General features: G+C 24.7%; 3 protein-coding genes across 3 annotated transcripts; 2 read left to right on the forward strand and 1 right to left on the reverse strand.

Moving 5' to 3' along the window:
• Window positions 1-93: 93 nt before the first annotated feature.
• On the reverse strand, window positions 94-11,287 carry LOC112595604. Its single transcript, XM_025340871.1, has 16 exons — window positions 11,172-11,287; window positions 6,281-6,528; window positions 5,009-5,166; window positions 4,726-4,782; window positions 4,441-4,536; window positions 3,584-3,832; window positions 3,348-3,470; window positions 2,339-2,395; window positions 2,206-2,262; window positions 2,112-2,150; window positions 1,982-2,038; window positions 1,859-1,912; window positions 1,726-1,782; window positions 1,612-1,659; window positions 1,292-1,411; window positions 94-275 (listed from the first exon to the last, which is right to left on the reverse strand). Exons 2-16 carry the CDS (start codon window positions 6,366-6,368, stop codon window positions 192-194), a joined length of 1,344 nt encoding a protein of 447 aa, XP_025196656.1. The 5' UTR covers window positions 6,369-6,528; window positions 11,172-11,287; the 3' UTR covers window positions 94-191.
• LOC112595605 lies at window positions 9,048-9,965 on the forward strand. The gene is made up of 2 exons (XM_025340872.1): window positions 9,048-9,535; window positions 9,599-9,965. The coding sequence occupies exons 1-2, from the start codon at window positions 9,048-9,050 to the stop codon at window positions 9,963-9,965; spliced, it is 855 nt and encodes a 284-aa protein (XP_025196657.1).
• A 2,352-nt stretch (window positions 11,288-13,639) lies between the features above and the next one.
• Window positions 13,640-14,117, forward strand: LOC112595606. The gene is given in 3 exon segments (XM_025340873.1): window positions 13,640-13,812; window positions 13,876-14,056; window positions 14,058-14,117. Coding segments are annotated over 3 exon segments (414 nt in total).
• Window positions 14,118-14,282: the final 165 nt, after the last annotated feature.

The raw sequence follows: 14,282 nt of genomic DNA on the forward strand, positions 1-14,282 counted from the left end.
AAAAGACAAATAAGAACTTAATATATTACTGTCATATATTGAAGAAAATGGCTTATAAAAATGTATTCAGAATTTGTACATTTCTATGCTGTTACCATTTGTTCTTATTTAACAAGATAATTAATTTTATTTAAAATATTCATTTTATACATAAAAGTAACAATAAATTGAGTTTTGTGATACAATGTTATTTAGTCTTCTACGAATGCTTCATTCATGGCATCGTCTGATAATGTTGGATCAAAGAAGCTTATATCATTAAAGTCTTCTACATACTGAAAATTATAACATAAATTAGATAATAATTATAAAAATAACAAGAATTAGATTACTATATTTAAAATGGAAACTATGAAATCCATTCAACTTGAATAGATTTGGATTTCTGATTCCACAATACAGTAGAAACTCGAATTCTGTTATCTATCATCTTCAAAAAATAAAATGGAGATCAAAGGTAAGGTTATATCGGTGCTTAAAATACTATTTAGTGTTGCCACAACTATCAAAGCGTATAAAAATATTTTTAAATATCTAATATATATATATATTAAATGTGACGTGAACAAACTTTTAATTTAATTTAATTATTAATTCACAAGTAGCTTGTGTATATATATTGTATAATTTGTTTATTATAATTTATATAAAAATATGTTGTAAAATGTATATAAACATCTATTACAAAGTTTCTTTTGACCATCTATTCGATTATCTGTTAAGACTCAAGACTCTGGTCCTATGACTGATGATTAATTGAGTTTCTACAGTATTACTTTACATTACACTCAAGTTATTAGTAATAACTTATTATTAATAATTTTATTTTATATGAGAATTATGGTGTTAAGCATTTTTATAAAATTAAAAAAAAAATTATTAACTAAATAATTTACCCATCAAAGGGGGTAATTAGAAACCGTTGTCAATACCTAATAAACAATAGTCTAAATAATAAAAAGAATAAATTGTTGAAAAAATATCAATCAAAACAAAAACAAAAAAATGTGTATTTATTGCGATATTTTTAGTTAAATAACTATTATCAAATAACAAAAAAAAAACATTTCTAATTTAAACCAAACTTTTTTGTTTAATTTCATTGGCTTTTATGACATTTTAAGAGCTCAATATAATAATATTGCTTTATTTATTTTTAGATATTTAGTATTTCATAATTAATTATATTGAATGATTTCAAAAATATTTACAAATTAGAATTATGTAATAAATACCTATTACTTTACAACTCTTATAAAAATTTTCAAGTGTATAATTAGGTTATGCTTACTCGAATGTCATCAATTGAATTATTGTTTTGGTATATGGGACTTGGTAATGATTCTGTAAACTCAGTTGAAGAAGTATTGTTCAAGTCTGTGATACTTTGAACGTCATAATCATGAATATTCTACAAAATATGTGTGGTAATGTTAGTTTTATTTTCATAAAAATTATTTATTTTTTTTTTAATTGGAGAAGCTTTAATGTTTCAAATAACAGTACATTTTCACTTAAAAATTTAAAAAATTTAAATATTTTATGTAATATAATAATCATTAAAGTTTGTTTAACATACCTATAACATTTTCTAATTTAGAGTATACTTACAGGGCTATCGATACCAGAAATGCTTTTGTCATTATTTAAGGAGGAGAGCTACAGTAATAAAAATAAGATAATGTAGATTACTAAATTTATTAATATTTATGTAAATATATTTACTTCCGGACTCTTCAAATTGTATTCATATAACGATTCATCCTGATTTATAGAAGAGATCTAAGATAGTTATAAAAAAATAAAAATACATATTTACTTATTTAATTTATTAATATTTGTATTTATATAAGTATACTTCAGTTGTCTCCAAATTTTTTTCAAGCATCAGTTCATCCTCATTTAAGGAATACTAAAATAATAGAAAATAAATAAAATTAATGTATTTCATTTATTAAAATGTATTTATAATATTAAATACTTTTGTATTTTCCAAACTGTATTCATTCTCTGATGCATTGTAATTTATAGTAGAAAGCTAAAATTATAAAAAATATTAAATTTTTATTCTTATTTAATAATGTAATATTTAATTATTAATTAATGTATACTTCTGTGTCATTCAAATCGTATTCATTCTCCAATCCATGCTATAATAATAAAAATAAGCTTAATAAATGTATATGTATATATAATATTACATACTTTTAAACTCTCCGAATTGTATTCAGCCTCCAATTCATTATGATAGTTTGAAAAGTGCTACAATAGTTGTAAAAAAAATTAAATTTGTCTATGTGTTTATTAATGTAATATTTAAATATTTATAAATATATACTTCTGTGTCATTCAAATTGTCTTCATTTTCCAATTCATCATGATTATTTGCAGAGAGCTACAATAATAGTTAAAAATTGAATTTAAATAATTATTTATCAATACAATTTATATATATATACATATATATATATGTGTGTGTGTGTGTGTGTGTGTGTGTGTGTGTGTGTGTGTATGTATACTTTTGTAATCTCCAAATAGTTTTCATGCTTCAAACCATGCTACAATAATCAAAAATAAATAATATTAATGCACTCAATTTATTGACATTAATAAATAATATTAAATACTTCCGTGTTTTCCATTTTGTATTCTAGTTTGTCAGTATTTATAGAGAACTATAAAAATCAAAAATCAATAAAATTAATGTATTCAATTCAGTGATGTTTATAAATAAGTATGTATACTTCTTTATCATAAAAATAGTTTAAATTTTTCAATTTATTTTGAAATAAGGCTAAGTACTATAAAAACAAAAAAATTGTAATTAAAGTACTGTATTAAAAATGCACTGTGTTGAATCAGGCGCGGATCCAGAGAGTGGGCCGGGCTCACCCAAATTTTCCAAAAAAAAATAATTTTAATTTTGAATATTGGCATTGGAGTTGTTATTTTAAAATTTTTCCACGTAATTGTATTTCAATATTTTTTTATTATTTTTTTTTCTATTATTAGTACCGGACTATTTATTGAAATATTTATAACTAAAATCTAAATGAAAATTATTCTTAATTAAATCATAATTTTACTGTATTATCTTTTGTGGTTAAATTTACGGGCCGCCCAAAAAAATATCCCTGGACCCGCGCCTGTATTGAATAGTAATATTTACATAAGTACTATTTTAGTGTTATTCAAAATATACTCATTCTTCAGTTTTCCCATACTTTTAAAACACACTGAAGCATTTAAGAAATTAAAGTTTATGTACATTTAAAACTTAAACAGTTATTCATACATTTTTTCTTTTTTTTTTAATAAATTATAGTTATACAATATTTTTATCTTACTTGTTTATTTGCAATTGTTTCAGCAAAAGGAAAATCTTCAGGATTTATCATTAGTAAGTCTTTAGTATTTTTATATTTTCTATCCGTAAAAAATGTTTTAATTGTTTTTTTATTTGTTTCTGTCTAAAAATAAATAAAAATAAAAATATACTTATTTAAACATAAATTGTTAACTAAAACATAACATTTAAATAAATAAACATTATATAATAGGTATATTGAAAATTTAAACACACTTCATTGTTATTATCTTTTATGCATAGATTAACTGGTTGACATATTTCCAGATTTTCTGAATTGTTTATATAGTCAGATTCAGAGTGGTCGATATTTTTATGACAAGATTTCCATGATAAAATTGATGAATGTGAATCAGAATTTATTTTACAAGTGTCCACAACATCTTGAAATTTCCTATAATTCTTACATTCCTGCATTTCATTTTGAGTTGAATCGTAACCACTAAAAACTGTATCTATAGTTCTCTATTAACAAATCAAAGAATAAAATCTACTGTATTTTTATCATAAGTTTAAAATTTATATCCATACTTAAATATTGAATAATGTGTAATAACACTTAACAATTAGTAAATAAATACATAAATAAAAATAATAATGACCATTTAAGATTTTAATTTATCATTAATAAAGTAACTACCAATGTATAAAATAGGTAGGTAGTACCTACTTATATGAACTCATAATCCGAATTCTGGTTTAATAGTCTAGAACAGTGGTCGGCAATAGGCGGCCCGCGAAGGAAAAATAATTGGACCACAAAAAAATATTATTTTTTTTAATAATGCTGGTTTTCCACACATAATATTATATATTTTATCTATTTTATGATGTATTTAGAGATTACGATGGTGTTTATCGTTTATTGCTATTTACAATAATAGTTGCGATAACACAACAATTATTATTAACTAATATCTGAGATTTTAGTTTTTACTGGCCTTCGAATTTTTTTTTTTTTTTGATTTTCTAGACCTCCATAGAATTTAATTGTCGACCCCTGGTCTAGAACTTACTATATATTATAGCAAATAGGTAACAATATACTAATAAAATAAAAAATAAAAAATTACCTTAAAATCTAACTTAGTATCAAAGTTTATTAATTCACTGAGAAGTTTATCAACGATATCATCTTCTGTGTCAATGAGTTTCGATAACTCAGAATCCTGAAAAAAATATTGATATTATTAATAATAGGCCGTATAACAAAAACGTAAAAGAAAAAATATTATTAGTTAGAAATAAATTTATCGTATTATTTTTCGTTTAATATTTCTTTTTTCTTTTTTGTAAAAAAAGTCTACTATAAATAATATCAATAAATATATAAATAATGATTGATCTTTATTCATTACATTTGTGCACAATACTCCCGATGATTCATTCCTTTTATCCGATCGACGCAATAATTTCTAAAAAAAACAAAAAAAAACAATTCAATACAAATGTACAAAGTAGATAATTAGATATTTATTTTATTAGTTCTTAGGTTAGAAAGTTCTAATACAAAAAAATGTATTTTTTTTTATTCGAAAACCTCTTACATATAAAATTATTAGGTAATAAATACTTCATTAATAAATTTAAATAGGTACCTAACTAATTAGGTATAAAATAATAACACTAAGGTATATTTACATATTTTTCTTCTAGTTCTAAATTCAAGCTTTCTGTTGAAGATTCATTAAACACGTTTTCACTACTTGTATAAATTTTACTTTCTTCTGTAGAATTTTTTTCAACTTTCGATGTTTGTGTATATCTACGTTTTATGGTAAAGTAAATTATTTTCAACGCTGAAATAGTGAAATATATAATTGAATCAGTATAAATTAATGTGGATACTTTTTCTTATTAAGTGCTTTTATTTAATTTTTCAACCAGTTGATAAAAGTTGGTAGTAGGTTTAATCTTATATTGCATATAATATACATAATATTAATACACAATATTTGTTATGGTCTATGTATGTATCGTATATTATAGAATTAAGCAAAACAACACGAATTATATAATTATAACATACCTATGCAGCTAGTGAATAAAATCTAAAAAAAATCACTCGGTTGTATAGTCTGTATAGTAGGAGTAAGTGTCGAGTGTACTTATATATGCAATGTGGTGATTGAGTAAATCATTGTGATGGTCGATGGATGTGTTAAAATGAATTGAATGATACCATTTTATACAATAATTGCCCTGTATGTATATGTCTAAGGATATTTTATTTAACATATATCTTACAATAAGTAATTTATTTTCTATTAGGAAAATGGTAGGTTAAATAATATCATTGCATTAATTTATCAGAACTTTTCAAAATAAAATTTTAATTACCTAATATCTAAACTGGCAGATAAATATTATGATAATTTAAAAATATAGGTAATATCATGTTTTATTATGTTGATTTATAACGATCATTCACCTCTGAAAATCATGTAAGCAGATTCTTTACTTAAAGAATTAAAATCTTTAAGGTATTAATCTATTTAATTAAAAATAGAATAGAATATACACCAATATAACTTGGCAAAAATCTAATAAGTATATTTAAATATTTTTTAGGTACAGACATTTTGCTCAATAATGGTGTAATGTTTGCTGTAAAAAGTAGTACCTATCTACTTTCGATAATAAATAAATATAATATCTTTACTATGTTTAAAATTTTTGCACAAAAATTAAATTACGTAAAAATTTATATTTTTATTATTTCATATGCGTATTCTTAACATAAGTTACTGATAATACTATAATAAGAATAAATAGGCAGCTTAAAATGTAATATTATTCGTATAACGATTGGGTAATAATTGAACTAACTTTCAATAAAATACAAATTTATAATAAATATTGTATATAAAAGTACCTAACTATTATGTCTGTAATAATATTAAATATTCTTACCGAATAAAGACAAAAGCCCCACAATTATTTGTGACAAATAACTGTACCAAGTCACCGTAACAACTTCAACTTTCGAATTTTCTTCCATCCCAAATTTAACGAAGAGACAAAATGAAAAATGAACGTTGGAAAATGCAAATATGGTCTTGACGACAGTAACGATGACGAAAGAATGGCGAGCCACGGAGGAACATAGGTGAATAGTAACAAACTTGTACGTTTCGCAAGGAGTTTCGAACCGCCGATGACTGCAAAGGACGATGTAAATATGACCGTTATGACGATCATGGCTAATAAATATGCATAGTAGGTACCCGCCTTTTCTTCTATGATATTTTATTTCGCTCAAGAGTTAAAATTAGTGTATAATATCTATAACTTTATAATATTATAATACACTATACAGCTTCGTTAGTTTAAAAATTAGGCTACGGCTACATTGGAATCGTTTCCGATCCGATCCTAATCGATCCGATCCGACCAACATCCTACTCGTCCGATATTTGTGGCTACATCATATCCGATTTTGTACCGACTACAATCAAATATTATGTTGTCATCAGGTCATCTGCTGTGACTTTTATTTTATTTGCACGTACCTTCTCTTACAGTTAACACGTGTTTTGGTGCTGTTTCATTTTATAATTTTTAGTCAATACTCAATATGTTTTCAAGTTCCAGCAGTTCAGGCTCAGAAGACGAATGGGATGATTTATTGGATAGTAGTTATAATTTGTACTTAAACAGTCCAAGGTCTTGCTGGGTGCACGATTTATTGAAAGATTATAAAAATGGAGAATATTTTCAAACATGTATTAAACTTCGAGAATACCCGGAAAAATTTAAAGAATATTTTCGAATGAGCATACATACGTATGACTACATATTGGATAATATTTCAAATGATATAAAAAAATATAGTAATTTTCGTGAGTGTATTCAACCAGATGAAAAACTTGCAATAACAATAAGGTAAGTACAAATTTCAAAATTTCTAATTTCAACTCTTAAATTTATTATTTAAAAAAAAAAATAAATAAAAATAACTTATCTGTTCATTTTTAAAAAATAAATTGTTACTCCTTTTAAAATAACTCAAAACCAAAAAAAAAATAATAACATCTGTTCTTTTTTAAAAATAAATTGTTACTCCTAAAATAATTCAAAACCAAAATCCGAAAAAAAAATAACTTAAAAACTAAAACTTAGTTATTTTGAAATGATCGACTTTGCATTGTGTCCATATCAGTATAAGTGATGCTGCTTGTTCTTGAGTCTGATGCCATCCACTCTAAAGAAGCTGGCGAAGGCGATTGATAATACGATGACGAAGAAGTAGAGCAATAATTATTTGAATTGATTTGAGATAGTGAACTTGTATTAATATATTTTTTTAATGTACCGTAAATTTCCATTTTAGCATCTATTTTGTCAACTTCATTCATTTTTTTAAACATGGGCAAAATACTCATCAAAAAATGATAGTCACCATCAGTTTCGTTATTTTTATTTAAATTTTTCTGAATACGTGTTTCTAAACGAGCCTCAAAAAGTTTAATCTTTTTTTTTTCTACCTCCAAAGCTTTTTCTTGAAATGTTTTACGTTTATTTGAAATAGGAGTGATTGGTTTTGGGATATCTAAATTTTCGAGTGTTTCTGGTGGTGATTCAATTTGGTCATCGGGATTTTCACTATCATCATCGTTTTCTATCAACGTTATATCTTTTTGAATATTTGATGAGGTCTTTCTTGGCATCATTACATCTTTTAAAAACAACATTCGTTCATAATACGGCCACTTACTCTTATAAGCCTCGTCCGTACCTTGACCCGATGATTTTATCGACTTATTGAATTATCTTCTAAAAATGTCTCTTGTGTTTTCCCATTTTTCTTTTGCCTCGTTGTCTACGCAAAATACAATTTTTTTACGAAATTAATAATTAGTTATTAATATTATTAATAATTTTATTATTTAATAATAACACCTAAGGCAGGCAAGTGGGTGTCACTCTGATGTACAGTAGGTTACAAGTGGGTTACTGTAATGGATTGTGCTAAATTTTAATTCAATGATATATTATTATTGTATAAGAAATACAATTCTCAGTGAAGATAATATGTCAGCCTATAATATTACTAAATAGGTATATTTCATGATATCTACTAAAGTAGGTTAAATTCATTTTTGACAAAAAAAATTACATTTAAAAATGTCATTGTGTGTATAAAACTATAAAATATAACAATATACTCTAACAGTTTCATATTATAGATAACCAGAAATAAATAAATAAATATAACAAATAAATAAATAAATATAGTAAAATAAATAAATTTAAAAAACACGTCATTGTAAAATAATTACATCCATAGCTCTGACCAGAACCTAAAATCGAACTTAATATAAAAGTATATAAATAGAAATTGTGACTTACGATTTTTGATTTTTTTTTTAACCGAACTAAGTACAACTTTATAAAGAAAATCTAAAATTTAAATTTTCTATAAATAGCTCAAAAAAGTGTAAGTATTTTGAAAATTTAAGCATGTCCATGACATTTGGAAAACTACTGGGACTTTTTACTTCTGTCTTCTGACCCTCAAAATACTAACTAGATACGATTATTTAGTATAAATGTACTATAATATTATATGTAATAATATGTATTATTATTATTATATTAATATTTTATTATATAAGTTTATTTAAAAAATAAAATAACAAATATAATTAATAATTATTTCAGATATTTGTCAACTGGTATGTCATTTCGAGCTTTAGAATTTTCATTTAGGCGACATCATTACACCATTGGTAAAATCGTTGAAGATGTTTGTGTTGCAATATGGAATAAACTTTTTACTAAACATATGCCGATTCCCAATAAAGAAGACTATTTAAAAATATCATCAACATTTGAAGTACTATGGAATTTTCCGCATGTTGTTGGTTGCTTGGATGGAAAACATCTACGGGTAAAGTGTCCAGAAAAGTCTGGCAGTATGTTTTTCAACTACAAAGGTTATTATTCAATTGTATTACAAGGAGTTGCAGATGCGAATTACAAATTCATATTTGTAGATGTAGGAGCCTACGGTAAACAGAGTGATAGCGGTACGTTTTTAGCCTCAGATTTATATGACATACTCGATAACTACAAAAATTCATTACCTCTTCCTACAAAAATCAAAGATACCGAAATTGTTATGCCATATGTAATGCTTGCTGATGATGCCTACCCTTTAAAAGAGTATATATTGAAGCCATATTCAAAGTGAAAACTGACACATGAAGAAATGATATTTAATTATAGACTTTCACGTTCTAGACGTTGTGTCGAATGTGCGTTTGGAATAATGTGTACCAAGTGGAGACTGTTATACAAACCTATCGAAACTAAAATTGAAAAAGCAGAAAACATTGCCAAAGCCATAACTTTACTGCATAACATAATAATAGATTTAGATGGAAGCCCTAACGCAATTGCAATAGAAGAAGCAATGGAAAGTTTCGAATTTGAAAAAAAAAATCAAGAAATTACAAATATTTCACGAAAAAGTCTTAATAGGTATTCAAATGATGCAAAACAACTTAGAGATACATTAAAATCATATTTTAACAGTCCAATTGGAAAAATTTCATTTCAAGAAATTTATTGTTATGGAACAAAAAGTAATTAAATAATAAGTTTAGTCATGGTCCATGATATATTTTACACTGTAAAATGTATACATAAGAAGATATCACATTGTTGGAGAAAATGATAACAATCTCTCTTGGATAAATAAATTAGTAAATAATGTTTTAACAGTATTACTAGTATATTATGTTATAATATTATATTATTATATACTACTATAATACTACTATAATATTATGTACTATGTACTTTTTATTAATTTGTGTTACTTTTATATATGATGAAAAAATTAATTAAGTTTCAAATGTTTCAATATAATAAATATGTAAATATTATATAAAATAATATTTGACTTACCTCCCAATATTTTATTAACGTCTTTCCATTCTTTCTGTTTCAAGTTTCTGTTTTGATATTGTGATGTCTTTTTGTCCCATAATGCTGGTTTTGAGTGAACAATTTCAATTAGGCGCTCTTTATCGTATTCCATTATTAAATTTATTAAATTTATTAAGTTATTTCACTTTTAAATTTTAATATTATATTATATTTTGGCTAAAAACTTAAACAATTTTAATTTCAATTATTTTAATTTAACAAATTTATCGAACACACTGCAGACACAATTGACAAAATGTCAGGCACGACAAGACGACCAGTACAACACGTGTGGGTACATGTCGTGACCTGTGCACACTCGCACGCAATAAATATGGTAGAAATCAATTTTAAAAATAATTTTGATTACTATTTTAATCAAAAAAAACTTTATTTTGTCCGACTCGTCGGATGAAAAACAAATCAATTTGTTTTAAAACCGACGTATCCGACTGGTTGGTACGTCGGAAACGGTCGGAACGGATAAATCTAGCCACTACCGAAATTATACATAGTTTGTTTTTCTTCCGACTAGTCGGATTATCGGATCGGATCGGAAACGATTCCAATGTAGCCGTAGCCTTAGAGTAAATTGACCTATAATAATGAAACATAATGGCAAGATGATTTTCCGTATCTGTATGTGGATGTTTTGTACGATAATTAAATTTTTTAGCGAATTTTGCGTATGTAAAATATAGTAAATTAAAAATGTTCATAACTAATTTAAAAAATTGAATTATCGTAAAAACCCACATATAAACACAGAAAATGTTCTTACCATCAAGTTTAATTATAGGTTACTCTAATTTTTAAGCTGACGAAGCTAAACCTTATCTGCTGAACATAAATTGTTTGTTATACGCACTTGTAAAATAGAGACAACAAATTTCTGTGCGGTATCCTCTTAAGAGTTTAAGACAAAATTATAAATAAAAAGGAGGTTGATTTGAGGGTTTCGCTCTGATATACGGTATATGTCACTGTCTCTGTCACTGAAATATTAAAAATAATATTATAAATTATGTTTTTTGATACTGTTATTAGGTAAAGTAATTTATTTTACTCTTTACTCTTAGTAATACTGTAGGTTAAAATATTTTTTACCAAAAATATTGCATTTAAAAATATCATTGTGTGTATAAAATATAATAATATGCGTAAAAGTTTTATGTCTCTATGAGTTATGATTTTAAACTATAATAAAATAGTAAGTATTGTGGTTCATAATCTAAATAATATGCAATTTAGTTCAAATTTAAACTATTAAATTACACTGTATAGTTTTTAGATTTTTCGATTTCAGTATAAACTAGTTTGTATTACATTTTCAAGCCTGAACAATGAAAATCGTACGTTTTATAAATGTTTTACTACACAATTTTGAAAGTTTTAAAAATTTGAACTTAAAATACATTTAAAAATAACCATATACATATAGGTATTTTTAATTATTTTATACAGATATAATGATAACTTATGTGGGTTTTTTGTGAAATTTTCAATTTTCGATTTAATGTTTAAAAATCATATCCATCACGTGTCCATCTCCACAGTCTCTGCAGGCCGTCATTTCCAGAATTTATATTAACTTAGTTGAAAATGTTGGAATATTTAGGGTTAAGTATATTATACCACAGTAACCAAATCAAATATAATTGTATATTTTCAATTGGATATTTCGTATTGTCCAAATTGTTTGGTATTGAGATCCTGAATAAATATCTAAATGGAGACAAAAAATGGAGACTGCCTAGTTAAAGTTTTATTAATTTTTAATGCCTATTTGGTAGGTAATTTTTTTCTATATACAAATAATTTATTTTGTATAAGATTACCCCAACAGAAAAGTTACTACATAATGTCATAACTCATAACAATTAAAAAAATAGTATACCTAATTAATGATTAGGAAAAAAATGATGATAATATGGGCACATTAGGCACTTAAAACTTAAAAGTATTGTAAAATATCTAATACCGAAAAAAATTAAATTAAAATTTCAATTTTTGATACTATATTTCTGCGAATCGAGTTATTGGATGTAAAAAAAATTAGCTACTTCCATTTTCTATAAATAACATTTTTAATAGAAATTGATATATTCTAATGATTGGATTAGATTTTTGTTGTGTTATTATTAACTTAGTATTTTAATGATATCATTTTGGCTAATCGTCTGTATGTAGTAATTTTATTATGCCTTTATTAGTCTACTATGATATATTGCCACATTGGTATTAACTATTGAATTTTATCTATTAATACTGCCTACGTGTAAGCTCTGATAGATTTAAATATTTGATGAACGATTTTTTGAACCTTTTGAGGTATAAAAATCTAGAGTTGATCATTAATGATTATCATATGGGGTCAATTTTTAGATAAAATGATGATGATTTTATAAATTTAAAATGTAATTATTTTTAATTTTAATAGAGTTCATTGTTTTGTGTATTGCATTTTAAGACTAGAGATTTGAATACAAGAGTCATACAAATAAGAATAAATTATTTAGTTGCATTTATATAATACATTGTACTAATGTAGGTAGGTATATACCGACTTAAATAGAATTATGAATACACATACACGGTTCATATATTGGGTGATTCAATGTGTAAGGTAATTATTATTACAAAAAATAACTTAAATGAGAGCTTTCAATACAACTTTGTTTCCAAAATAGGCAGCATTATTTGGTTATTTTTTTGGTTATCTAGTAATAATTTTTTTTAAACTTGTTTCAATAATAAAATATAAGCCATGTGGCATTTTAGATAGGTAAGTCATCACTGCTAATGAATCATTTTTACTATGGGACTAGTTCAAGAGTCTATGCATAATAAAAAAATTAATTTAAAATGCCATATACTCATAGAAAGTAGATGGAAACTATTAAATTATTGAAAAAACAAAACAAAAGATTTTATATTCCATAGTAATAATATTGGGATTGGCAGAAATTTAGAATAAATTGCAAGAAAAATCTATTCAATCAATGTAATAAATTTTGATTTAAAATACTTGATTGATTTTCAAAGCGTATATGTTACAGTTAAAGTGTTAAATCAGTTAGTTTATGAAATAATAAGGTAATTTATAAAATAATTAAAGCTTGTAGGTAATGTATATAATTTATACTTTAACTAGTTATTTTATACATTCTCTGGCATCACTTCATTAATGTATTAAATTGAAAATAACAAAAAATCATGATAAATAAATATAGTTCTAACATTTTCAAAAATTTAATATAACATATTAAATCAGATAAGATTGACATCCTTTTTGTCGGTGACCGCAATGTATGTTTGGAAAAACAGGCAAAAAGAATGAAAGATTTATCAAATACTAAATTTGCGGTTGCTAATATTAGTTCTACAATGCGTATAAAAATGTCTGATGTTGATAGAGGAAAGGGTGATGCTCGTTCAATTATTGCAGTTGTTTTAAAATTAACTGACGATGGGTTTTATCAACTGGGATCCAATGATGGTAAGATAAATTTAGATAATACAAGTTATTTTTTATTTATTTATAATAAATTATAATTACAGGAGTGATAAACAACTATATACTCTCAATCCCAGTTCACAGTATGTTCAGAAAATTTGTTAGCTGTAAAAGCTGTTCCAAATGAAATTATTACATTAAGATCTACGGCAACTGCACAGTCACTGGGAACTAGTCAGGGTTTTTTTAAGTGCACTTGTACCAAAAAATGTGACACAAATTGATGTGTTTGTAGAAAAAAAAGAGGTATTGTGCAATTCTAAATGCCATAATAGCCTTACATGTATAAATAAATAAATAAATAATATAACTATAATTAATTCAGTAAAATAAAATATTTTAATATATATTTTAAATTTTAATGTATTTTATACTTTAAAGGATATCAAACTGAAATTGTATAGAATAACTAGATATTCTATGAAATAACTAGTTAAAGTACAATTTTCATGTATTATTTCA

The sequence above is a fragment of the Melanaphis sacchari genome, unplaced genomic scaffold, assembly GCF_002803265.2.
Source record: "Melanaphis sacchari strain LSU unplaced genomic scaffold, SCAv2.0 Contig28_pilon_pilon, whole genome shotgun sequence".
In the NCBI taxonomy this organism is placed as follows: Eukaryota; Metazoa; Arthropoda; class Insecta; order Hemiptera; family Aphididae; genus Melanaphis; species Melanaphis sacchari.